This window comes from Rhyacophila brunnea, unplaced genomic scaffold (genome assembly GCF_057557595.1).
Source record: "Rhyacophila brunnea isolate RB1 unplaced genomic scaffold, BYU_Rbru_1.0 scaffold_6, whole genome shotgun sequence".
Classification (NCBI taxonomy): Eukaryota; Metazoa; Arthropoda; class Insecta; order Trichoptera; family Rhyacophilidae; genus Rhyacophila; species Rhyacophila brunnea.
Window position 1 is genome coordinate 31,132,425 of NW_028233276.1, and position 27,715 is coordinate 31,160,139.

At 33.5% G+C, this 27,715-nt stretch overlaps 2 protein-coding genes across 4 annotated transcripts; one reads left to right on the forward strand and one right to left on the reverse strand.

Moving 5' to 3' along the window:
- The first annotated feature begins 1,343 nt into the window (after positions 1–1,343).
- On the forward strand, positions 1,344–13,541 carry AnxB9 (Annexin B9). Of its 3 annotated transcripts, none has more exons than XM_085957125.1 (8): positions 1,344–1,395; positions 2,012–2,055; positions 3,406–3,582; positions 5,883–6,087; positions 7,345–7,574; positions 9,973–10,069; positions 10,618–10,799; positions 12,383–13,541. In XM_085957125.1, the coding sequence occupies exons 2-8, from the start codon at positions 2,026–2,028 to the stop codon at positions 12,431–12,433; spliced, it is 972 nt and encodes a 323-aa protein (XP_085813251.1). In that variant the 5' UTR covers positions 1,344–1,395; positions 2,012–2,025; the 3' UTR covers positions 12,434–13,541. The 3 variants fall into 3 exon arrangements, with proteins under 3 accessions (XP_085813251.1, XP_085813253.1, XP_085813252.1); XM_085957127.1 differs by having other exon boundaries at positions 12,820–13,541; XM_085957126.1 differs by having other exon boundaries at positions 13,066–13,541.
- spn-D (RAD51 DNA repair protein spindle D) lies at positions 13,440–21,771 on the reverse strand. The gene is made up of 7 exons (XM_085957124.1): positions 21,450–21,771; positions 20,909–21,036; positions 19,848–19,963; positions 17,399–17,571; positions 16,267–16,398; positions 16,016–16,177; positions 13,440–13,600 (listed from the first exon to the last, which is right to left on the reverse strand). Exons 1-7 carry the CDS (start codon positions 21,627–21,629, stop codon positions 13,568–13,570), a joined length of 924 nt encoding a protein of 307 aa, XP_085813250.1. The 5' UTR covers positions 21,630–21,771; the 3' UTR covers positions 13,440–13,567.
- Between the last annotated feature and the right edge of the window lie 5,944 nt (positions 21,772–27,715).

A 27,715-nucleotide genomic window follows, 5' to 3' on the forward strand; every position in this document is an offset into this window, starting at 1 on the left:
AAGGGCGTGACGCTTCCCGCCGGCGATTCTTGTGTCAAATCGACGTTTTATCGACTCCGTTCAATAAAAAGTACACCATCAAAACATTACTTTAAACATATTAATTGAGGAAGCATTTTACAATATTAGTGACAAAAACCACATAACATTAATAAAATTTATTCCTATAATTATTTCCATTATTAGTAAAGTTACAATGATACATTTCAATGCAGTTGGCTAAATTTAATTGCAATTATGCGTGCGCAAGGAAAAGAGAGATATTATGTACATTCAAAATGACTACTTTTCAGGAGAGGCAATACAATAGAGGGTATTTGATAACTTCGCATATGAATTTGTACGGTTCTGTGTCAAATTTACTAATTTAGCGGAATTCATTCGCTTTTCTCCTTTACGCATAACACATAATATACCTAATATCCATTGTGGTTAATGACTTCATCATGGTCAGGCTTATCTCCCTTTTGCTTTCCCACAAAGAATTATTAAATTTGTTTCATACTTATTATATAATATCGTGGGTTGCTGCCAAAAGTTGGTTAGTCGATAATTTAGGTATTTATAGTTAACAACGGATTATGTGTCATCCGATATATAGAAAACGTACATAAAGCACAAAGAAATTAGCAATATGCCTGATTTTAGATTGATGTCAAACTTTCAAATACCAATTACTGCATAACATGATTTCAAGACTAACCAACTTTTGGCAGTAACCCCCGAATGTATAATAAATACGTCTTCTTTGAAATAAGCAGATAAATTGACGTTGGACCAAATAATATACTGGTTCAATATAACGCAAGTAGTATGTAGTTATAGAATAGAGTAGATGATCGATCACCAATTAATAATAATTAATTATTTGAATGAATTACATATTATACTTAATCGATTAAAATAAAATAAATCTATAATCAGCGCCTAGCACAAACTATTGTATTACCAACATTATGTAACACTTCGTAGTCTAATACGTAAGGCACTGGAATCATAATGCAAGTACCTACTATCCTGCGCATATGCCATAGTTTTTGTGTATATTTTAAACGAACATCAATGAATGTGCAGTGCATTTTATCGCATATAGGTACCTAGGTATAGTAGAACACGATTTTTTTCGCCAGATCTACGAGTTATTTTTACCTTTGTGTGAAATATTTTACACGTTTAATGTATATTTTTTTACGAGCCAATGAAACATTGTACATTTTTCTCATGAAAGCATTTTGGATCCAACGCGATTAACCTGACCCACTTCACTACACTGAACGGAGTATAAATCGCTGTACACCTTTTTACAAATATATACATCGTATAGCGCCGTTCAACGTTGGTTCAGTCGAGTTTGGCAGGCGCGTAGTTTGGTTCCTCAGTGTTGCAGAAAAATCAGTAAGTATGCGCCTACTACAGTTTTTTTAGTGTTCTAATAATAAAATAACATTTTATAGTACTTGTAATTGTATTTTAAATGTGGGAACTTGTCATATTTAAAAAAATATATATTTTATAACGCGTGTGGAGAAAATTAGAAGCGGCATAGTGAGTGACCACAATGAAACATCAGTGAATGCCGGCTACAACAAAATAATATATCATTGTGTAGGTAGGATTTTATTAGACATGCGTAAATGTAATACATAAGCTGCCACTCCTTATAAAAAATGGACAATTCCTGCTTCGAAAATATTGCATTTTAGACAGTTCTGATATAATATTTCGCATTTTTTGGTGCAGTGCAACTAAGTGCTTACGTGTAGCCTACGCCCGCGTTATTTTGCTGCCTGGATGTTGCGAACGTACCATTTTCAATTAAATCCAGATAAATTATTTCGACGATTTTCAAGGTCTTTTTTTCTCATTGGTGAGGTGCGAGTTGCCGAATTTATTTGCTTTTCGTATATTCACGTAATAATGTAAACTCTACTTATCCGTTTAAGATGAACAATACATTTACACATAATCTTCTAATATATAATATAAATAAATGAATTTCCCTATATTGTAGGTTGACCCAGCAAGATGACTTCACAGCAGTACTACCCATTCAAGGTCAGTGTTCCTCTTATTTTCGATAGGTACTTACTGTCTACATTCTCGTAACATCATGTCATACTCACAGCGCATAGTCGTAAGGTCATGCGGTGGCATTTTAGTTTTCGCCTGGGAATATTCAAACAAAGCCATCAAATTTGGTAGGATTAAATTAATATCATGGTATACTTTTTCAGGCATTAAAATTGTTTGTAGCGCGGTAGAATTAATAGGTATGGTAGGTATCTGTCTACCCAATGTACCTACCTAACTGACAGATGGGGGGAAGATTCTAAATAATTCATAGACAATCAATAAAATTTTGTTTTCATTTTGATTTTTTTTCTCACCAGTTCGATTCCAATTAGAATCAGTTTCTAAATAAAATGTCAGAATAAACCATCGCGTAAATATTAAATTTGGAGGAAAATATGCTTTGTATTTTAGTTACACCTGTCTAGAATAACTAGATGCCTACTACTCAAGTTATTAGTTTATTGATGCATCTCCATACCAACTCTCTTGTCATAGTTAAAATAAACCTTAGGTAATTAGGTATTTAGCATCCATAAAAATAGGCTAGGTATTATTCGACGAAATAATATTCTGCCAAACCATTCTAATAATCAAAGATGTTGGACGGTGCATTGGTATTATATTCGTCATGCAGTTTGTGATTCATTAATTAACTGACTTATTTAAATCATGATGTCACCAATAATAATAATAATGTCCATGTCATAAACCACTCTCATCTGCAAGGCAGATAATAAAAACATGTTTTTATTGATTTGTAAAAGCAATTATTATTCCATTGATAACTGATAGCAAGTGTAACAAATCAACATTTTTGATCAGTAAACTTGTTGACAAATTAATGTTTTAGGCTACAAACCCATTATCGGCGTTTATTCAACTTTCATAATTGTCTTATCATTAGTAAGACATTTAGATTTTAGAACATTAAGTACAGGGTATATTAAAACTGACTAACTAGTGTACCATAATTAGGCAGGTATAAATTTTCTTGGAATATTTATGAAAAAGTTACATTTTTATTATTTTATTAAATGACTAAGGTTGTTCTATCGACTGACTGAAATTAAGTAAATAGGTATAATTACACTATTGATTACCCGCAGACATTCCTTGATCTAGATAACTTTTGGATGGAAGGATGATAAATTAGAAAAGAATGCACCATTTTTTTACTTCACATTATTTTTTTTTATGTCATTTGCCATTTTTATTTGAGTAGGTAATTACCTAATTAATTGCTGCTGTGAGTAAGTTTAAATCCACCCCTGCGCAATATACAGATATAATATTGTTGTCGGTGGTGTATAATGTGATTATTATAATGTTCAGTGCACTCCGACCGTGTACCCGGCGGAGCCTTTCGAAGCGGAGGCTGATGCGGCGACTCTCCGCAAGGCCATGAAAGGATTCGGCACCGACGAGAAGGCCATCATTGATGTCCTCGCCCGTCGCGGCATCGTGCAGCGCCTCGAGATCGCTGAGACCTTCAAGACTGCCTATGGCAAGGTTTGTAAACAGTACAATACATATTATTATATTAATGTGTAACACAGTAATGACACTTGTTTAATTTGTTATTCCTGCCAAAAACCCCCTTTCTCCTTCGTTACATTTTTGAAATTTCAACAGCTACAAATACTCTACGTTACGGAAAGCCGGATAAAATGAATAGATATCCTGACATTTCTACAAAAGAATTGTGTTCCACAATTGCGTCTCTTACATTTAACAAAATTATTTCCTATCATTTGATTAATTACATTAATCAAATAATACAATGCAGTTTCACCATAAATTGACAGTTAACACTATAAAACGGGGAAAAAAATTTATTTCCTTTATGATGGGATTCCAAATTCTGTCCATATATTTATTTTATGAGAAGTGTTTAAAAGGTCCCGGGTTACTAATCCACGACACTCCGGTGCCATTACACAACTTGTAACACACATTCTTTTAATAATATACAGTATATAATTCAGTCTATTTTTGACCTCATACTTTTAGTCCGTTTCAATAAGTCACCATCGGTGTAGTGAAACTGCAATACTGCAAATTAACCATTTATGAAAATTTTCATAATACATAAAAACCCTCATTATGAAAGATTATTTTCGTGTAATTTGAATATGGTTTATATTATGTGGTATCGCACTTACAGTGAGGATATGCATATTATTATTTTATTTGGCTGTCTCTGTTCTTCAAGTGTAATAAATAATTCAAGTGTAAAGTGAAGAACACAGTGAATGAATAGTATTTACACGGCTTTATCATGAATTGCTAAATTATCCATTTAAAAGGAAAAGGTTACTTTTACCTTTGTATTTTATATACGTCATACTGTTGTAATAATTCTAAGAACACTTATTGACTCATTGAAGAATCATATAATGTCTGATATAAATAAAACAAATAATCCAATCTTTCGAGTCCACATCAAAGTTTTTTCAATGAGTGATACCAATCATGTCTACATAAACCGGTGTCGAGCGCATGTTAATAAAAAAATGCTTTGAGAGCTCTTCAAAGAGTTGAAGTCTATTACAGTTAAAAGGTTATCCGCAAGTCTTGTCTGCTGCTTCTGAACCATTTATCTAATCAACCGCCAGTACTTTCGGCTATGATACAAAAAGTTAACAGATTAGATTACTCCTAAGATGTTTTGACTGAGGGATATTTTTCAATTGTAAAATTTTTAAAAGGCTCTTCAGTGAATTACCCTGTTCTCCCTCTATGAACCTTAACTTGAAAAAAATAGTTAGATTCAATTTTATATTGATCAATCAGTGGTTATATCAAACAGTAGTGAAGGGTGGAGGGGAGGTATGTTGTTAAGATCCGTCATGAATAGTGCACATTAAACATATTATGTATTTGTTTTTATTGAACTAAGACTACGAATTGCAGATAGTGTTAGTTAGTTTTTCAAATTCAATTAAACCCTGCAAAAACAAAGCCATAATAGATAATAGTCGAAAAATACTCATCTATCTATAAAATATCTAAAATTATGCAATTAAATCATACATAACTTTAGATATTTTATAGATAGAATAATGTTTTTTATCTAATTTGGGCAGGTTTTAATGAATTAAAAAAAAAAATAACCAACAATATGTGTAATATGTATTCTTAATCCAACGAAAACAAATAAGTATGAATGAAAAAATGCGCACAGTTTTGTCGTATCGCCCAAAATATATCAAAACAAATTATGGCTTGGTTTTCGCAGGGCTTAATTTAATTTTATAAACTAACCAACTCCATCCGCAAATTGTAGTCTTATTTTAATGAAAACAAATACGTATTACTGAAAGAGTTTAATGTGTACTATTTATAGCGGGTCTTAACAGCCCACCTCCACCCTTCGCCACTGATATCAAATATCATAAGCAAATACAACAAAATATAATATAGTATAAGAATATTATCCATGTGTTACAAAGTATTAAAATTCAAAATGCTTACTTCCTGTAGGAAACAGGAAGTCAATACCATGTTTAATTTTAAATTGGCACTAAAAGATTCATTGTTAATCCTGACATTAATTTTCATTTCAGTTACTGAAAAAAATGAATACCACATTAAGACAAATTGTCATTTTCTTCGATAATATATTCAATTTAATAATAGACAGATGTCGTCTTCAATTGAGTTTTTTGCTCATATAAATAGTGAAGTTGATATAATTGATTAGAGCGTACTCTGGGTTGGATGTTGGATTAGACTGTAAGCATATCTGTGGCAGATGATTTCATGTAAAAATGAAATCAATATTAACATGCAATTTATTTTATGCTCAGGACTTGATCAGCGAGTTGAAAAGCGAGCTCGGTGGAAAGTTTGAGGACGTGATCGTTGCTCTGATGACTCCACTCCCCCACTTCTACGCCAAAGAATTACACGATGCCACCTCCGGAATGGGAACTGACGAAGAAGCTATCGTCGAAATCCTCTGCACCCTCTCCAACTACGGCATCCGCACCATCGCCGCTTTCTATGAGCAGCGTAAGTTTTCTATTCTCTCCTTTACCACCCGGTCTGGACATCGGTAATATTCAATTATAACTGTACCGCAGATGGACTACGGACCTTGTCGTGCCAATGGTAATTTGTTTATGCATCGTTAGGCAACAGATTAAAATATATATTTCGATTATTATTGTAGTATTAAGTACAAGGTTGTTTAGGTAATTGTTTGAGAGATTTTGCAGTATACCTAACAGGTATTATTTACAATATGATTTTTGTGTTAAAAATAATTGACTTCGGACAGTAAGTAGCTTAAAAAAAAATTATCATTTTAGTAATTTTTTAGTGCATACAGATACAGCAGTGATTCCTAAAAATCACTGCTACATTCCAGTAAGTATCTCTATAAAATAAATTTGATATTAGAATGTATATGACAGTAGAATGTTAACATTCCAGATAGCTTTTATCTCTCAATTTTACATAGATTTTTCAAACATTGAATCTTTTTGGTGGTGTCTGAAATTCTTTAATTGGCATAATGCTAAAAAGATCTTGTTCCTGTCATGATGACCCTAGATAAAATGCCGCCCCTAGGCAGCGCCAAAATGCCGCCCCATTTTTTATACAGTATTTTTACCATCCTTTCATGAGTCCAATATCTAAGAATCTAAGAAATGTGTTGTATGGATACATTACTAACAAAATATCAGACTGTAATTATTCGCAAATCTGCACGTGTCGTTTCTGGTCACCAAGGACGTCGAAGGGCAACGGAAGTATACTAGATATCGCGAACCCGACAAAACCAGTGAGCTGATTTTTTTAATGGAAAGGTGTTTTCGTTATTAGGTAGTTATTTCTGTATATTCCAAATGATTCTCCTCGATTTGCCGCCCTTCGAGTAACTGCCGCCCCCAAGCGACGCTCAATCTGCCTACGCCCACGGGACGTCACTGCTGACTATAAATACATTTAAGTGACTTGAGAGCTAAAGAAAAAAATAATCTGACAGTTTGGAGTGTTATTTATGTCTGGTATACCTACTATTACACTCGAACAACATCTTATTGGCTATGTGTTAAAACTGTGAACTACCAAGCACCTCCCATTTAGTCGACAACAGCGCCTTCCGGCTTTTGCCTAAATCTTCTTGTTGGAGAGTAGTATTAAAATTTAAAATTTTACAATACTTATACCTATTCCATTATCTGAATTTTCGATTATACAGACTACCACGGAATTAGTTCGGATAAAATGCTCAGGTCGTTATATTATTTTTTATTCATTCAGTGTATGGAAAGGCCCTTGAATCAGACCTGAAAGGAGACACTTCAGGCCACTTCAAGAGACTGTGCGTGTCGCTGTGCATGGCGAACCGTGACGAGAACCAGGGTGTAGATGACGGAGCAGCCACAGCTGACGCTGAGGCTTTGGCAGCTGCCGCTGAGGGCAACTGGGGAACCGACGAATCCACCTTCAATGCCATCCTCATCACTCGCTCTTACCAACAACTCAGACAGGTTTGCCCCTTTCTCCATTAATCATGATTAAAATCTATATCTAGCAAAATTTAATCATCGGTGCGGATTAAAAAATACTGTCGATGCCACATTTCGTGATGAGATCATGGTTTATTTCTGTTCAATCTAAGTCATTCTCAGATATCGAGAGCTTTTTACTTAAAATAATCTATTTTTGGTTCCACTTCAACTTGTAGCATATGGCATACTTTTTAATATTATTCACATTCATAATGTGAATAATCATCTATTATTTTATTTTAATATTGTGGACCATGTCTGCTAAAATTATCTTTTTTACCTTCTTTTTTTTAAATTTTCATATTTTTTATTGCATGTGTGCCATCTGCTATGTTCTTAGAGGTAAAAAAAAAATAGATTTGTAGTCTCCCCGAAGATGTAAGCTGTGAAGAAAAGCAATCTATATTTGTCTGTCTGTCATATAACCCTCATCTCATGTGAACCAAGTTCACGAAACATGCAAATTTAGATTAGTACATATTAAATTTATTTATTGATGTATCTACGTTCTGTCAGACCTTGTCTCGCACTTTTTATTGAAACAAAATGGACAACGTTAATGTAATATTTTGATAATGCCCATAAATTGTATCCTGTCATTTTTATTTATTTATCATTGGAATGGAATTTGCATAATAGGAGTTAATATATAAAACATAAATCAATTGGAATTTCAACCTACTGTTTGCCATTGTTGAATGCTGATAAACTTGGAGAGGTGCTTGGTGTAACATATTTATATTTTAATCACATTGCGGTTGAGAACACAATTACGTATCTTACTACAACAGTGATGCACAACCTTTTATATCAACGGCCATTGCCAACTTGGCGTTTTTCATGCAATATCTAACCGTATTTTAACAGCATAAATTTTTTTTTAAAAAGCTAGATTATTACATAACATTCCTTTGAAAATCAAGATTCTAGGCTTTTGTGCTTTATAATATCACAATAAAATAAATCTACGATAACAAATTTTGTACCTACAGTAAAACCTCGTTAATTCGAATTCCATGGGACCGAAAATCAAAAAAAAAATCGTATTACGAAATGTATGGGAAAAATATTATAATTTTGAAAAAAAAAAATTTTTTGATTTTCATTAATTTCGTTTCCGATCATAGATGTGCCTACCGAATTGGGTCATGAAATGTCAGGATTATTTTTATAACCTTCATAAAATAAGTAATTTTTGATGTTTTAAGAAAAGTCTGTCACAATTTTCAATGACTGGCTCATGAAATAGTGTACTTTATTACGATTTATTGAATATTTTTATATGCCAAGACTTTGAAATCATTTCGAATTAAAGGTATGGTTTTATATGAAAACAATGTTCAAGGGACATTTTTTCGGGAAAATTTCGAATTATCAGTCTTCTTACTAACGAGGTTTTACTGTATATTAATTTTTAGTTGTACAACTTATTTATTTGTTCTGAAACCATAAATTCTTTAATATTTGTTCTTATAAAAACAATTAACTTTTATTAAATTAAAAGGTTAACTGCCAAAAGCGCGTTTACACACTGTAATTACACCAATTCTTACGTTAATTACTACTACCAATTAACTAATTGCGGCACAGAAAGGATTAAATGTGTAATTTCTAGACATACGTATTTTAAATTTTAGCATTCTTTTCTTCAAACTGTTTGGCTTATTTTCTTACCCTGTTTGTCAAATTTTTGTCTATTTATCAGTATGGCCATTTTATTTACTTTCTTATCGTTTGCCTGCCCGCACAAAGAACATGTGACATGGTATATTCTCCCTTGCAATTTTGTTTTTAATTAAATAGGTACATACCTGATACTGGAGTCACTCTCATGTATGCATTATGTACATTCATATTTATAAAATGAAACTCAGTTTTAACGCTAATGAGATCACTGACACTGCACACTTGCATCAATAGACTTTTCTTACAAGAACATGTTAATTTCCTTTAAAATTGAGAAGCCAGATCTTTTCCAATCAGATTTTGCTAGTGTATCATAATGCAGTGATATGCGATAAGTGTGTTGTTGTGACCAAGCTTACAGACATGCTCTGAGAGACCATCCCATTGTTTTCTCCGACCATCATATATGTATCAATGATATTGTTGCACTACAATAAACTTAAACGAATGAAAGCACTTTATTTATCATGTTCATGATTCTTATCATTGTTTGTGTAATTATTCGGATATACCTACTTACTAGGATTTTTTTTTTTACATATTTCATTTAGTCGGTGTTTAAATGAAGGACTGCGGGTTGTGCACCACTGTACTGTTTTGGAGAATACAATTAATACAGGATGTGTGATAACATAGACACTAATTAATATTCTCATCTAATTAATAGGCTCAATGTGTAATTTGTTACCAGATTTTCCTTGAATACGAGAGATTGTCAGGAAAGGATATCGAAGAGACCATCAAGAAAGAATTCTCTGGAAGCATAGAGAAGGGACTCCTCGGCATCGGTTAGTACATACAAATGCATATTGTTATATATCTATCAAATTATAAGGTTATAATAAATAAGCAACAAATACGTTTGTCTGACAAAGTTTAGTGTGCACTATTTATGTCAGATCTTAACAGCCTACTTCCACCCTTCGCCACTGGCAGTTAGTATATTATTATATAAATAATTGAATTGATTTCTGTCATTACACATCTTTGCCTGCAGGATGTTGATAAAATTTCATAAAGAAACAAATCACTTCCATAAATTGATTGTGATGCTGGTACATAGTTTCATAATTAATTTTTGGAAACATGGTGATTTGTATTGCCTTATCTCACTCGATGCTCCACCCATTCTTGTTTCCTGCCCAAATTATCGAACCTTACCATATTGCTGTGCGCTTATAAGTATCATGAAGCGGATACACTTCATGCCGGTGTACAATCAGTCATTGTCTTGGAAGAATCGACATTGACTCTTTATGTGTCATTAATTTATCGGTATATGAACCGGTGAAATAAACTAAAATTTTAATTTTAATAAAATTCGCGAAATTTTCAGTGAAATGCGTGAAGAGCAAAGTGGGCTACTTCGCCGAGCGTTTGTACGACTCCATGGCCGGCATGGGAACCAAAGACAAGACCCTCATCCGCATCGTGGTCAGCCGCTCCGAGATCGATCTCGGAGACATCAAACAGGCCTTCGAAGAGAAGTACGGCAAGTCACTGGAAAGCTGGATCGCCGTAAGTTCAATGATGCTCTTGTTAATTGTTGTCGCTAGTTGTTTAATTTTCTGTGGACATCGATTGGTCTACTGGATTTTGCCATCGCATAAAATTATAGTTATGAAGAAACGTTGATATGTTTAGCTTGTCAAGCTGTCGAATGGAAGATATAATGTTGCGCCAAATCCAACTATTCTCGCTGTGCTTTGCAAATACAGTTGTCAGTAGATAACTTTTATAGTCTTCTGACAAATCCATGCATGAGAGTATGTTATTTCTATAGCATGAGAATAAATTTAACAGAATGTTCTTATCTTACAAATATACCATCATTGTTCCTATTATGTGTCTATTTCCACTGCAGTATAAACCACCATAATTAGTTTTTTGTTGTGAGGATTGGTTAATAGCCATTTGCTCAGCCTTTATAGGTGTGGACACAGATAAAGAAAGGGAGAACATAATATTATACAATAAACATTATTGAAAAAATTAGAATAGAATTTGCACCAGAACCCATCAATTGCAAGCGTGCTGCCCCTCTTTAAAGTGGATTAACTGATTTGTCAGTCAAATTATTTTCTTGTGTGATGGCATTATTACAATAGTACTATATCGATATTTTGCACTTTTATTTTTAGAATAACTAGTTTAAAATATATCACCTTTCCTTAGTGAGTACCTACTAATAGTAATAGATGACACTGTTGCCTTTAGAGATGGTGTATGCGAAGGTGAGATACAGTTATTTAAAATCGTATATCAAAAAAAAAAAAAAAAAATCAATCATTTTGCAAAAAATTTAACCACAACTCATAATAATTTTCCATTTGATTTTAACATTGTAATTCAAGCATTAAATTTATTTTAACTTTTCCTTTTAAATTGAATTGGTGATGGTCTCTTATGTTTTTGCAGAGAAAGTACTGTAACAGTTTTAAAAGTGCCTTACGATACATTTATTCGTGAGGTGTTCAGGTCACCGTATACACCGTATACATGTACAACTCTTTCAACTTTTCTGTCAAATGTTAATTTGATTATTTATTCAAAATCCCCATTACATAATTTGTCGGCAAACACTTATTGTAATACACCGTTGTTGCTCTTATGCAGGCTTATATCTGACAAGGTGTTATGTAACATTAGAATAAGGTTTCATATTGATTCAACTTTAGCAAGTTGAGTAGAAATTTTGAAATATTTGGTGTAACCTTTGGAATAAGTTAGTCTACGAAATATATTACATAGAAGTATATTAATATTAAATTCAGGTATAAGCTTGAGTCCGAATACTGACGTTGTAATACTTATCGTTTCCAATGTTTGTGCAATGAATTATCTGATTAAATAGTCGTATTTCTGATTTTTACTTTGTAATATAAAGCAAAGTGAAACTGTTAATTTTGCGATTTTATATAAATGAAAAAAATTGTAGTGTGTTAAATTAATTGAAGTGAAATAACAGGTTTTGCAGATATTTCATTTTACAATGGAAATTATGTAATAATGTTTGCCGACATTTGAATGGATTGAAGTTTGTGAATGTGCGGTATCGGTGACTTGAAATCTGTAGTTGACGGTTGGTTGGCATTTTGCAGGGGGACACGTCGGGAGATTACAAGAAAGTGTTGCTGACCCTTGTCGAGTAAACGACTGGTACCGTTCCTAACAAGTCGCGTGCCGACATTCATTGTCGGATCGAGCTGTGTCTTTAAACTTTAACATTTCAGTGTGGATTTTGCAAATTTTTTAATCTTAATATATCCCCGAGTTGAAGACACGTCTACTGACCGACGCGGGATTCATTTGTTATGTTTTATTTTGTTATCTGTGCTCACAATCTTCTCACTGACCGCAGACCTATCCTCGCACTGCTTGTCTTCCGAGCTGGCATCATATTATCGGTTTAATTTTTCTCTGACCTCATAATATAATCGAATGCATGATCTTACCATTTCAACTAACGGATCGGTCTCTTCCAGTGGCATCATCTCCCACATGTGTTAACTATATTGTCGGATTTTCTCATTTCCAGGATGATATCAACGGCGAAATTAGTCACCTGCTTGTTACTTTGGCTAATTGAGTCGATCGGTAGAATATTATACTGTTCACAAAAAAAAAAAAATGCATTTATCTCTACTTAGATTTAAAAATGTAACTTTAAAAATACTGACACATTCCACCGGCGGGTGCGCTCGGTAAAACAAAAAGCGAGAATAGGTCTGCGGGACGAAATGTGCGGCGTCGAACGGTTTCTAAAGGCGAGATGTGTTTCCAGGACGACATCACTGGAGACTTCAAGCACGCGCTGGTCACTCTCGCCTCCTAAGCCAGTCCAATGATCACTGTGTGTCTTTATTTATATGAATCTCATATATTTTTCATAACAATATTGGTGAGGTGAAATGATATGAGTTTTACACTAAAATACTACAACTTTATAGAGCTTTAAGTGTCACACCTTACAATGTACGTGTGCATTATTAGAGGGGTAGATATTAAAAAAAAATCTCCGAGGGACGATAGTACAGATTACTACAATGTGTGCCGGAGATCCTAATTTTATAGTAGTTGTTATGTAACCGCACATGTGCTTTGGTAAAATTTTTGCTTATTGGTGCTAATGTCGAAACTGTTAATAAATAAACTTAAATAAAAAAAACTTTTACTAGCATGTTAAAAAATACATATATTATATTACAATTTATTATTATTACTGTCCAGTTGTTTTCTATTACAAACTTTTAATCCTCACATCAGATTGTTTTTCTTCCTCTCCTTCAACAAGTATCCCTCATCCCTTCTGCAGTAATCTGTAAGCAATCAACATAATCAATTGGTAAGTATTTATTAAAAAGATACAGTAAAACCTCGTTAATAAGAACATGGATAATTCGAAATTTTCCCGAAAAAATGTCCCTTGAACATTATTTTCATATAACTTTAATTCGAATTTTGTAATTGAGTCCTGGCTTAAAAAAATATTCAATAAATCCTAATAAAGTACTCTATTTCATGAGCCAGTCATTGAAAATTGTGACAGAGTTTTCTTAAAACATCATAAACTGATTATTTTAAGGTAATAAAAATAATCCTAACATTTTGTGACCCATTAACACACACGGAACCGGAAATGTGGTAGACACATCTATGATCGTAAACGATATTAATGAAAATCGAATATTTTTTTATTTTAATTTTAATATTTTTCCCCCATTTCCCTCATAATTTGTAATTCGAATTTTTTTTCAGTTTTCGGTCTTGTGGAATTTGTATTAACGAGGTTTTACTGTAACTATGTAAGGTATTGGAATGGTGGTACCTGGCGGGCCACGAATTTCTATGAGACCTTAGAAACATTATTTAGTAGTAAGTATACCATAAAGACTTGTATATCGGTTAAATGTCACCATGATTACAAGAAATGGCAGTATATCGTGTACAATATATTAATTTATTTAAAAAAAACTGACCCGGGCTAGTGTAGTGACATTTTCTATGGTCGGATTTGTAGAACGCGTAAATGCGCTTATGGCTTAGATCCGGTTAACATCCATTTCAAACGTATGTATTGAGTCATCGTACTGGATCAAACACGTCGTATAAACTTGGGATCGAACTCGCAATCGGTGTCTTTAGACAGTCACTCTACATGAGTGATATGCAGGATAAACCATTTCATACAATATCTGAACACAAAAGTAGGTAATTTTTCCAGAAAGGTTGGGCTGGGCATCTGCAGTAACTATTGCAATGCAGGTAGAGTTCATTTCTCCATTACTTTCATATGTACATATTTATCTGTTCATTATGAGAGGGCTCGGGCATACTAAACGCTGCGTATCATTTTAATTTTCACACACTTCATACATGAATGCGCTGTCAACTTAGTTACTATGGGGTAGAAAGTATGTATAATACTCATTATGCTATATTGAATAAGGTTATTAATTAACACCTGTTTAATAAATTTTTCATTCGAGGCGCGGAGCGTAGGGCAGATTGCCTGTGCAACGTGTGCACGTTTCGACATGTGTTACTTTTAAAATAACACGTCACAAAAATATGTGTCAGCAATACAACGAGCTACCCTGCACAGCCGGCGTCATCTATGCGCCAGCATATGCTTAGCTTTAATGTATTCATTTAGCAATATTGCTAAGTATTGATTATTGTTACATCAAAATATCTATACTTTTTGGCATCCCTAGTTGTATTACTAAGACCAGAGAGTTACGCCCACCGATGTACACGTAAGAACAGAACACCTTATATGTATACAGGCCCATTGGGTCTATTCAATACTTATCGAACACTAAATTGATAAATAGTATCAAACTTAGGGTAGGTTTGTATCAAAATATTAGCACTTATTGTAATAATTACACGAAGCCGGTTTTTATTGTTGCAATAAGTGCGATATTTTAACAGCAGCAAGATAGGTGCTGTTAAAATATAGCACTTATTGCAACAATAAAAACCGGCTTCGTGTAATTGTTACAATAAGTGCTAATATTTTGATACAAACCTACCCTAAGTTTGATAATATTTTTCACTTTATCACTTTAGCGGTCGATAAGCATAGAATAGACCCACATATATGGTTAATTATGTAGATTCGATTTATACGGATGTTAACCACCACTAATAAAAATATTTTTATATGAACTATTTTTTGTTAGATATCTCATAAATGCGTATACATATTGAATAAAAAATAATTGAATTAAAATATTACTGGTAAGTGTAATTTACGTTACAACTATAATTTGGTGAGATCCTGATGGCGTCTAGGAATCAATGATAATCTTTTAATTTAAAATTATAAAAATTGTTTATAGAGTTACGAGGTAATACCTCGGACATTGTTATCAGGAAATTTCTGTGATTAGTATTGCACCGGTTGAATTAGTGAAGCACATTGCCGTTTATGCTGCAGGTTTCAAGTCCTCACTTCATACAGGTTCAGTCATACTTTAAACAAATTAAAGTGCTCAAAGCGAGCTGATAACGCCAGTGCACGTGCATGGCACGCTGCTAGTAAAAGCGTGCAAATAAAATTTTCGTGACAATAACTGTAAGTTAACACACAAAAATGCTGATCTCATTTTTATATTATGGGTTTATTGTTATGTGCTCTATTTTGTGTGCTGCGCCGTATATTTCCTCGTAGAACCCCGGTTGGGAATCATTAATTGAAGGGATGATAATAATGAAGAAAGACAAACCTCAATGGAAATAGCTTGCGGCGAAATACAAGAAGTGGAGACGACGGCGTGCTGTGATGATAAAAGTATTTTGGAAGAGATGCAGTGCGCCCAACTGTCACCGAGGCTCCCTACCGCTTCGTCCATAAGCACTCGACTACTCATTTCATTACAGACAATCACCTAAACATATAGGTAAAATTATTGTCTTATACATTCATTATGCCAAACTATTTTTACACAATGTACAAATAAAATTGTTAATCCCTTACAGAGATATTGTTTTCCACTGTCATTTGTCTTAGCGTTGCCATGACGCGATACAATACTCCTGTCCGCTCAATTTCATCACATGTCCCATCTTTGAATGGAAAAGAAATAGTATCGATGACTATCAAGCGTATCTGCGAATTCAAAAAAAAAGTATAATCTTCCAAATAAAATGATGTATACATACTTAACTCAGTTTGCATGCATATATTATGCTGATAGATTTCCAACTTATTAAAAAAAATGGCATGCACACGTGACACAAGTAGAACTATTTGTTTTGCTCTTCATTCTCGACACAATATCGTCTATTTTTAGTTTCCTTATTATAAGAGAGTGAACATTGACCCCACGACTCGGAGAAAAATACATAATCAAGCATGGAAGTGAAAAATGGGATACGGATACGAAAATTCACACATTTTCTTTCACAATACTCTTTCGATCAAACAATTGATTCCGTGAAATTAAATAGTGAATAATAACAGTATTGGAATTGTGAGTCCTCAGTACTTTGAATTGACTATTATTTTTCATGATGGTTTTTGCATCGCACTTCACTAAGATTCAATTTACCAGCTGTAAAAATGTTTCACTTCAGCAGGGCTATTCTAAATAATTAACACGTTTCCATTATTTTTATTGCTCCAAAATAGAATGGGTCTCCGAGCAATTCCATAAACAGGGCAGTTATCCACAATAATTATTGTTAGGACAGTTAATATGTCTTGATTCCCATTACAATCTCCAATTGAATAAAAAAAAGTCCAAAAATATTACACCTGACAGTTATCTTCGCAGGATAATTAACTGCCTGAATACATTTTATAATTTTTTTTTATTGATTTTGGAGTTAGGATATGTTAGAATAGCCTTGTAGAAGTATTACTTATTTCAGTTTATTCACGTTCGGTTTTGTTCGGTTACCATTTATTTATTATGAATGAATTATTTATAAAAGTAATTTTGGTCCGTAATGTCGGCAATACAACGTCCATATCTATATAGTAAAATTCGTTTGAAATTTATAGCTGTAACCTACATGATAAATGTATGAATAGAAGCGTCATAATTTATTTGTAAATGTGTCAAAAATTTAATTGTCATGCAAAATTATATTAGTTTTGTTTTTACTTTTGTATTGCTTTTAATGAGAGAGTTCAGTTGGTGAATGGCAGCGCAGAATCTGGCAGATCCCAGCGCTTCAACGTAGTGAATCTTTTTTAATCTTGTCGATATGTCCCGCAATCTCTCGTCATTATTTTCATATTTTATTTTACTTTCGTTCATAATGGCAGTAAGCATTTCTGAAACATGTCACAAAGGTTACAATATTATATGAGTCTAGATTGATATGTAACGCAAGAGAGAAAATATATGTAAACGTGTAGGGGAGAGCAAGACAGTGAGGAGACTTACTAAGATGGATAAGGTAAGAGGAAACATACGCATAAACGTGAAATCTAAATTTAAAAATAAACTGACGAATAAAGAAATTGTTTTATTTTAATCGGGTCACGAATGAAAATAAAATGATAGGATACTCTTAATAGTTTAACCAAGGCTATGACACAAAACTGTAAACTTCGATGGTAGTGCTAGTTATTACTCATACTTCGAATGTAATATGGTAAACTGGGTGGCTCTTGTGGTGCAGTGCGTAGGGGCTGGCCTTCCATCCGGCAGCTCTGGGTTCGATCTCGGTGAGGACACAATATATTTACATGATTTTCTCAAAGCCTGAGTGTTTGTGATTGTTCAAAATTACTAACAACCACCTTGTACGAAAAAGCAAGGATGGTTATTAATAATTTGAAAAACAAAAATATGGATATTGTTCTGAGAAAATGATGATTGTTGCATATTGAAATAAATGGTAATAATTTGAATGAAATATGCAATCAAAATTTTTCACTTATTGCGAACAGTTACCCCATTGAATTCGAAAATAATCAATAAACAAGCACTATCATCGCAATTCAGTGCTACGGCATGTATATATAGTCGTCTTTCTGGATTGACAGATGACTGAGAATGTTGACAGGTGGCACTGTCACCTGGTAATATTTTCTAGTTACTTTATAATATGGAATTGTTAATTTAGTCATTAGAATTGCAGAAGTAATTCACTTACTGATGGCGGCAGGATGTGGGCGACAGCATAGAGTTATCAGTTAAGGATTACTGAACACATAATTTCAACTCATAAATGTTGCGGTTGATACATGTAAGATTTTTATTTCTAATATTTACTCACCCGCGATGGACGAGTGACGACATGTTTGCTTATGAAGTCATGAGTTTGGCAAAGTCATATTGTTTTTCAAAGTGTGTTAGGGATCCAGAGCATGGACTTCCTAGATTAAGTGAATGATGACTGGATGGAATGGAAAAGGATAATCCAGACTATCTTAACTGGTGATCTTGGGCAAAGAGTAGCCAGACGGTGGAGGGCAAGTGGAGGGGGAGGTGGTGAGAGTCCACCCAGGCATGTAGTGTCATTAATAATAGGAAATTTTAAATATATACATGATCAGGTGTAATTGAATAAGAATAATAAAAACTTCTTCACATTGATAAATATAGTTTTAGATCTAGTACATATAGTTGCCGAAGGGGGGGAACCTGGAATTGTTGACAAAGATTTTTTGTGTTGATTCTAAATCTGCCAAGTGCCATTACCAAAAAAACCATTTTTAGTCGCAACATTTTTCTAAGATTGCCAGTGGCAGTTATCAGGTTCAAAACTAGTGCAATAAATTGAGTTAAGTGTCAATTACATTGAGCTTCTTTACGAGCTGTTTATTGGCGAATTTACAATCTGCCTGTGAAGTCGCCCAGTGTAATTATCGAACAAGCTAATAAGCAGGTTGTAAACACTCTACCGAGAAAAGTTGAAAGCCGGTCAACTTCACACGCTACACCCCGGCGTGTGGGCCTACTGCGTCTGCGCAGTAGCAACCTCCCGGTAAAAAAACGAACTACGTTCTGTCAAAATAGTCACTGGCTTGTGGCTTCTCAGCGAATGGAAAGTTTTGTGTGTGATCATCAAATCGCAGTAGCTGAATCGCCCGCTTTTAAATTCGCCAACAAACAGCTCGTAAAGAAGCTCAACGTAATTGACGCTTTAGAATCACTCAAAAAATCTTTGACATTTCCAGGTCATACTAATGCGTCAATTACATTGAGCTACTTTACGAGCTGTTTGTTGGCGAATTTACAATCTTCCTGTAAAATCGCCCAGTGTAATCATGGAACAAGCTGATTGTAAGCAATCTACCGAGAAAAGTTGAAAGCCGGTCAACTTTACACGCTACACGCCGGTGTGTAGGCCTACTGCGTCTGCGCAGTAGAGCGTAGTAGCAACCTCCCGGTAAAAAAACGAACTACGTTCTGTCAAAATAGTTGCTGGCTTATGGCTTCTCAACGAATGGAAAGTTTTGTGTGTCATCATCACAGTCGCAGTAGCTGAATCGCCCGCTTTTAAATTCGCCAACAAACAGCTCGTAAAGTAGCTCAATGTAATTGACGCATAAGTAACTAAGTGTACGGGCTGGCGATGAGACTAATAATATAACAAAACCTTGGAAACGTGATGCAGTAAAATTTGCAGCAGTATCGATATAGATGGCTTCACCGCCTTCTTCATTTCCGGTAATCAGTAGTGTTGGAAACACAACACTAGCACATAGCTGCATGCTGCAAAGACAATAAATAACGGCTTATAAAATCGTGGGTCGCATGTTTTTTATTCAATGTGCGTTTAGAACCAGAGTATGGCCCTAATAGGTTGAGCAAGTGGCTAAAATCCATTTCTCGTAAAAAAAAAAATGTTACGAAACCTCTTCATGAGGCATACACATCAGGCGAGATCCACAGATTGTAGACAATTAAAAAAAAAGTACAAAGTAATAATGAAAATAATTTCTTAGACTTGGATAAATTAGAATGCGTGAAGGAAAAAGGAAATTTCATATAAAAAAAAATCATAATCAATTACTTAATAATGGTTAAAATGAAAATAGGGACAAGTTGAATCAATGTTGTTGCTGAATTACATAAAAAGATGTTCAAAATCAAACTTTTCCCACTTTCATTTCGCATTCTGAATACAAAATATTGCGAATAGTTGGAAAAAGATATGCAGGTATAATTCTGGCAATAATAATTCAGTTTAGTAGGTATGCACAAAGGTATAGACCTACAAATTTATCTGGAGAATGGCTCCCCACTGTCGAAAACTACCCAATCACGACTCATAACTGGCAAAATCGTTCGGATTCGGATGACGTTTTTCAATATGGCGTCTTATGGTAGTTTGTAGTTCCATTTTTGGCCATTCTCCAGATAAGTTTGTAGGTCTGTATATTTCCATTATGAATGTGGTACTTCATAATAATATATTTTTTGTGGTTAAGGTGTTTTGAGACAAAAAGAAACCTAACTTATTTTTAGGTTACAGTAGGTAGGTTATGATTTTGGTCTCGAAAGACCTTGATCACAAAAATGATATGGAGTTTATTATCTTTGCCAAAAATAATAACTTACTACCACCTCATGAAGTAGAAAGTATTTATGCACAATGATTATTTTTCCATATCAAGTTACCTATACTAAAATTATTGGGAGAACTATAATATTTACCATAGCTGTGTTTTGCCAGATCCCGGCAGCCCAATTATTTCAGTAATCGACCCAGGGGAAATGCCACCATTCAACACCTCGTCCAAGGATTTAACATAAGTAGAGATCCGATCGGAGTGTAATTCTTTCTGGGAAATTCAATGAAAATATGTCAGTTTTTCCTATAGAAAAGACTAACATAAACTTCACAATCGTTTTCATGATATATTAATATACCTAGTATGTATTCCACCAATAATTAACAATTAAAACCATTTTATAAACACTAAGCATAGATTTTCGTTTCCATAATATAATAAAAAACGAAACGGTAGGCAAACTGATGATTAATAAACAGGTTTTAGACAGATGACAGTGATAAAAGAAAAGGTAGGTCATTTTATAGTACTCCACGTCGTTTTTGTGACTGTGATCTTTTGAGACCTAGGTACTGTAACCCAAAAAATTAGCAGGGTGTGATAGGTTTTTGGTCTCAAAACACCTTAACTACAATGACGATATGGAGTGCTACAAAATTATCAAAGAAAATAACTATACTCACATTCCAAATATCTATAGCAGATTCCATTTCAAAATTGTCTTCGAATTTCTCGATTTCATCGGATACATCTTTAGCCCAAGATAAATCGGCAGACTTATCATAATAAATGTATCCGTTACTTTGTAACTTTTCAATGGAATGTTTAGAAATTAGTAAACTTGTGACAGGTTGATCTGCCATGATTCATTTCATAGAATTAGATCAGAATATAAGTTTTATAAAAAATAGTTTGTTTTGTTGTTTGTTGACATTAAAATTTGACTGACAGTTAGTAGAGACTCAATTTTCCCGCTCATTCTAGAAAAGTTGCCAGTCTATAATCATAAAAAAAACTTTCAATAATGGTATAATATTCTTGACAAAAATCGTCACGAATATTGTCAAGAATACAATTTATTAACAAAACAATACAATTAATTTTTCTGCAGATAAAATTGAAGCTTTAAAAAAAGCACATAATAATAATAAGTTTCATTTCAACGTTCTGTCATCCACAATGAAAGCTGAAAGCAAAATTTTATCGTCTATGAAATTATTGATCATAAAAACGTACCTAGGCTTAAATAAATCAGTAGGTACCTACCTAATAATAATTACTTTTCCAGACATGCCTACTGCGTCACTTTACAACGTGACTAATGATAAATGGTTACTAATACCTGATTAGTGGTAGCGTCTTATAAAATAATAAAATGAATAGTAGGTAATACAGACATGCTGAGATTAAGGGTGTAGGTATTCAATTTATAGGCCTATAAAAATATTTCCCTTACAATGAAAGCGTTGGTCAGTGTACCTATCTACTTAACAAACGATGCTTTTACGGATTGTACCACCGGTACACGTACCGTGTACAGTACCGGTAGTTGACCATGTACCAGTAGTTGATCTTTTTTCAATAAAAGTGCCCAAAATAAGAAAAGTAGACGCGGGATTGCTCTAAATTCGAAAAAGTTCAGACAAGTGAAGCCATCTGTGGTCGGATTGAGGAACTAACACATCACACTAGGAGCGTCAAAGCAGCTATTTGAAAACAACACCTCACTCAGTAAGTATTTTATTTTTAATTTCTTAAGTAAATTGTTAAGGATATCAGTGGATGTAAGCATATGGCAATTTAATGTTTTTGACTTCATAATATCAAGTTAATGCATTACGGGCAGTCATAATATTGAAGTACCGAGATCATTTTTAATTTTTAAGTTATATTTACAAGGCAGCAAGTTTGTGGGGGGGGGGGGGATCAACTACGCAAACTTTTTCAATACTTTTTCAGTACCTAGTTGACCGGGGTGGTCAACTACTCGATAAATTAATTAAAATTATATCACTTAGTTTTGAACAAGTTTTACATTCATAAGTGTGGAACGATGATTATTTATTAATTAGAAGTGTCCAGGGTGGTTCTATCCAGTAGATGACCTAGGGGTCAATTACTGACACATCATATGGTCAATTACTGGATTTTTGTGTATTTTTTGTGTATTTGTGTATTCATGGTCAACTACTGAAAAATATAGTGCTCAACTACTGGAACTTTCAATTTTTTGGATGGTCAATTACTGAAACAGCAACATGGTTTTGAAAAATTTAACACATTTTTTTTGTAACAGACCCTTTCTTAATTTTTGTCTTATCATATTAATTAAGACATTTGATCCATTATGAGTAGACTTACTTGCTTTGCCATCATTCGGTCTAATGCTAAACCTTAATCATTATTTTTGTTGATTTTTTTTCTTAAGTGGTCAACTACTGGTACGTTTACCTTACTAGTTTTTTTTTAATTAGTGGGTACAAATACTATGCTCCAGGCTACGGGTGCTTGCGATTGTGCATGTGAGGCTAAGTCACTCGATCCTGTTATAATTGTGGAGATTGAGAAGGCTGCCATATCGGAATCTCATCTCGGGTCACGGATGTCGGACGTTTGGATCATACTGTATAGGTACAAGCGGTCTTACCAGGCAATACTAAATGAATGGGAACTGGCCACACCTATCGGGTGTGTTATACCTAGTGGGATACGGATTTCGAGTGTGGAAAAATATGGTAAAACGTAAACACTTGTTAATTAAAGAAGAGATGTGTTATTTTCAATAGCCACATCTGTCTCATAATACATCTACTTACATTAAAGTTTGTTACGTAAGCATAACGCGCATTCAATATTTGAGGACATTCGGCGCGCTGTGTGTAACATGGTTTTATTGCCTAAAGTAATAAAGCGAACCCTCCTTCAAAACTGCCACCATACCCGGTAGGGTGAGCCATAATTTTGTGTTCCCTGGGTTTTACGCTTTTCCCATTAGGTACTACCGTATGAAAAAACATGTGTTATGTTTGTCACTGTACTAACAGTCACAGCAGTCTAATTTAAAACACCAATGTAATTATACAAGATTAGAAGCGCTACAGGCCATATTTTCAGTACCTACGGTACCTACTTGCCGTTACATAGGTATTCATAACATTTTCTAGAGACTGTGGGCACAAATTTTATTAAAATGGCGCATAGGTATTTATTATTTTTTTGACCGTCTCAATGTCAATCAACAACAGGTTCGCAAATTGGAACACATTTTAACAACCAGTCCGCGTGAGCTTAATGACACCACGGACTTAATAGTGTGAATGTGTCCAAGAATACCTGCCACACATCTTAATAATTTAAACCATACACATGTCACTATTTCGAGTAATTATTTACGTATTGATTGATGACTTACCTAACCTTCGCAACCAATAAAATTTTTAAAACGGCTTACAGTATTTCAGAAAACTTTGGTGTCGTTAGAGCTTTACACAGTGAAACGCTTAATAATTTATTCTGCAAAAATCACAAAGTGCCATGGAAGTTTTTACCTTCCGAAGCATTTTATCGAGTGAACTCTATTAAGTCCTTATTGCTTTATCCGCATATACCTAAGTGAATTACTATTTTAGTAACCTACGTGTAGGTACCTGCCAAAAGAGGAGATTCCAAAAAAGTAAATAAATATAAAAACCATACTGCCTATTTGGAATTATTCGGAATGCATGGTGAGTAGAATATTTTGGTTTCCTGTAGGCTCTTTCCTATTTACAAGCAAATTGATTTTTTATTACAACGTTTTTACAATGTTTTTCTTAGCTCGTATTCTTATTTGTCCGGTGGTTCTTTGTCCGGTACAAATCTTGCAATCGATTTTTAACTAACTTCCCGACTAGCTAGACATTTGAAACTTTTAGAATATTGCCAATGCATTTTTTAATACTTTTTAGAATTGAATTCATTTTCAGTTAATTCTGTTTTGTGTAAAAAGTTATTTCGACACCATTATTGGTTGTTAGGGGTCTAGGGCCCTAGCAACTAAATTATTAATATATACGTGCGTTAATATGGAAATGAATATGACATGTTGAAATGACATTTCAGTACTATTTCTATCAAGTACAAATTTTTGATCGTTTAAGGGGGGACATGCTCGGCGTAGGTCAAAATCGAGCATTTATTGCATTTTCAAACCATTATCCTGGACATTCCTTAAACGTTGTAGATAATCTATTTATATAATTTTGAAGCCTTATTATCCTTTAAGTATATTTATTTTAAACATTTGATGACTGCATAAAGTATTTTTATTACATAACATAGTATTCTTTTAAACCTCTCGCTCTAATATTTTAGAATATAGTCATATTTCGGTACATGAATGTGCAGTGGTGTTAAGATTTTTTTACATTTATTAATTTTTAACCGCATTTATAAAACCATTAGTATAATATAATTTATGACGAGATAATTTTAGTAAAATATTAACGATAAAAAAATATATTGATAATCTCTGTGATCTCAAATTTGACAAGAATTAGGCATTTTATTATTCAAAAAATCGCCAAGATTAACACATTTGAAGATAATTCTAAAGATACTAATGATAATCTATGTCTTTGACCATTCAAGTTTGATTAACATCCTACGAATATTGATTGCTTTATAATAATAAATTATTGACCTAAGAATAAGGTAGTGTTTTTAAAATACGCCATTTCTTTTGGCATTCCCCAGTGGTTAAGCTACAACATACGGCCGTAGCCATAAATTGACAAACTATAATTAAAGTAGGGAGTAAAATCATGTTAAGGCGCGTGTTTGAACATGTACCTAACCGAATTTATTTTTATTTATTTTTAAACGGTACATGTTCAAACACGCGCTTCAATATCATTTTACTCCCTACTTTAATTATAGTTTATCAATTTATGGCTACGGCCGTATGTTGTAGCTTAACCACTGGGGAATGACAAAAGAAATGGCGTATTTAAAACAAACACTACCTTATTCTTAGGTCAATAATTATTATAAAGCAATCATTATTCGTATGATGTTTATCACACTAGAATGGTCAAAGACATAGCTTATAATAAGTATCTTTAGAATTATCTTCAAATGTGTTAATCTTGGCGATTTTTTGAATAATAAAATGCCTAAGTCTTGTCAAATTTGGGATCACAGAGATTATCAATATAATTTTTTATCGTGAATATTTAACTAAAATCATCTCGTCATAAATTATACTAATGGTTTTATAAATGCGTTTAAAAATTAATAAATGTAAAAAATCTTAACACCACTGCACATTCATGTACCGAAATATGACTATATTCTAAAACATTAGAGCGAGAGGTTTAAAAGAATACTATTTTATGTAATAAAAATACTTTATGCAGTCATCAAATGTTTAAAATAAATATAAAGGATAATAAGGCTTCAAAATTATATAAATAGATTATCTACAACGTTTAAGGAATGACCAGGATCATGGTTTGAAAAAGCAATAAAAGCTCCATTTTGACCGACGCTGAGCATGTGGGCCGTTAAGCTAGTCAAGTCAAGTTTATATGATTCAACAGAAAATTTAAAAACGTTGTAAATAAAAAGTTCTTTTTTCTTAATTATTACTTACCATGATACGAAAACGTTCGAGCTATGAATCTAACTTTCATTGCGATTTGCGACGTCTTGAAATCTTTAAAGTAAAACGTTGAAGCAGTGAGTCCCGTAGGGCTTGGTAAGAGGTAGGCTCTAGAGATCCAACATAATATTAAATAAAGCACACTAAACTGTCATATATACGTATTTGTTTTCATTGAATTACTAATACAGATCGCAGATGGTATTAATTAGTTTTTAAATTCAATTAAAGCCTACCTACCCAAACCATACGTGTAGAGGTAAGTAGGCTGTGGAGATCCGACAAAAATAATGCACACTGTCAGTCATACCCATTTGTTTTCATTTAACTATTAATGAAAATTACAGAAGGTTTTCTAATCGATTAAACCCTGCCTAACCAAATCATAACAGATAAAAAATATTTTTCTAGGTATAAAATATCTAAAGGTATATATGATTTAACGGTAGGTAACTTGTTTTAGGCAAGATTTTGAATTTTAAAAATTAACTAAAATACCATCCTCAATATTTGTAATATTAGTTCAATGAAAACAAATAAGTACCTAGGTATACATGAAAAAAAATAGTGCGCACTATTTATACCAGATCTCCATAGCCCACCTCCACCCTAAGATGGCTGCAAACCGAAAAAGATCCTAATTAGATAAATTGACAATGTAGTATTCTACCTAGCCATGAATCAGTATTATAGGTAGACATGGATAATAAGCCATTGGAAGATTCCAACCATTACAACTCCGTAAGAACCTCCGAAATGCTGCGAAGTTGTGAATTTTTAAAATGATTACCTCTGTCAGGGTACCTAGCAAGCACGTCGTAGTAGGTATGCATCTGCATTGAAAACAGAGACTTATCGACGTAGAGTATATGGTTCATAACTTTGCATTCCGGCTATAGGCTGAAAATGATGTATTAAGTATATTCAAAAAAAATTTTTTTTTACATAATATTTATTATCTATTTATTTATTTATTTATTTATAACTACATCTATTACATAATACACGTTAATATCATTAATTTGATCTAATTTTATACGAGGTAATCGGGAAAAAGAGGCGTATAAGTGTAGTAAAAAGTGCAAAGTTATAAAACGTAACTCTACTGTAGGATATGTGTAGCTAAAACTATGGATGATAATTATTGGCACACAATCATTTTCTGTTCACTATTAACAGATCCCTTCTCCTGGTGAATGGAATTGATGAATTCTGAATAAATCGGGCGCTATGATAAACAACAAAGTCGGGGCCCCTCGAGTGGTCTTCCTCGACGTGAGGCCGGTCGTTGAAGATGGAGGAATCTTT

Excerpts from the sequence above, each read along its gene's own strand:
- AnxB9 (XM_085957125.1), top strand. The coding sequence starts at position 2,026 with ATGACTTCACAGCAGTACTACCCATTCAAG. Across the intron at positions 2,056-3,405 it reads AGCAGTACTACCCATTCAAG|TGCACTCCGACCGTGTACCC; the intron begins GTCAGTGTTCCT and ends TATAATGTTCAG. Across the intron at positions 3,583-5,882 it reads TCAAGACTGCCTATGGCAAG|GACTTGATCAGCGAGTTGAA; the intron begins GTTTGTAAACAG and ends TTTTATGCTCAG.
- spn-D (XM_085957124.1), bottom strand. The coding sequence starts at position 21,629 with ATGGCAGATCAACCTGTCACAAGTTTACTAATTTCTAAACATTCCATT. Across the intron at positions 16,399-17,398 it reads TCATTAAAAGCAATACAAAA|ATACGCTTGATAGTCATCGA; the intron begins GTAAAAACAAAA and ends TTGAATTCGCAG. Across the intron at positions 16,178-16,266 it reads CAGTGGAAAACAATATCTCT|GTGATTGTCTGTAATGAAAT; the intron begins GTAAGGGATTAA and ends CTATATGTTTAG.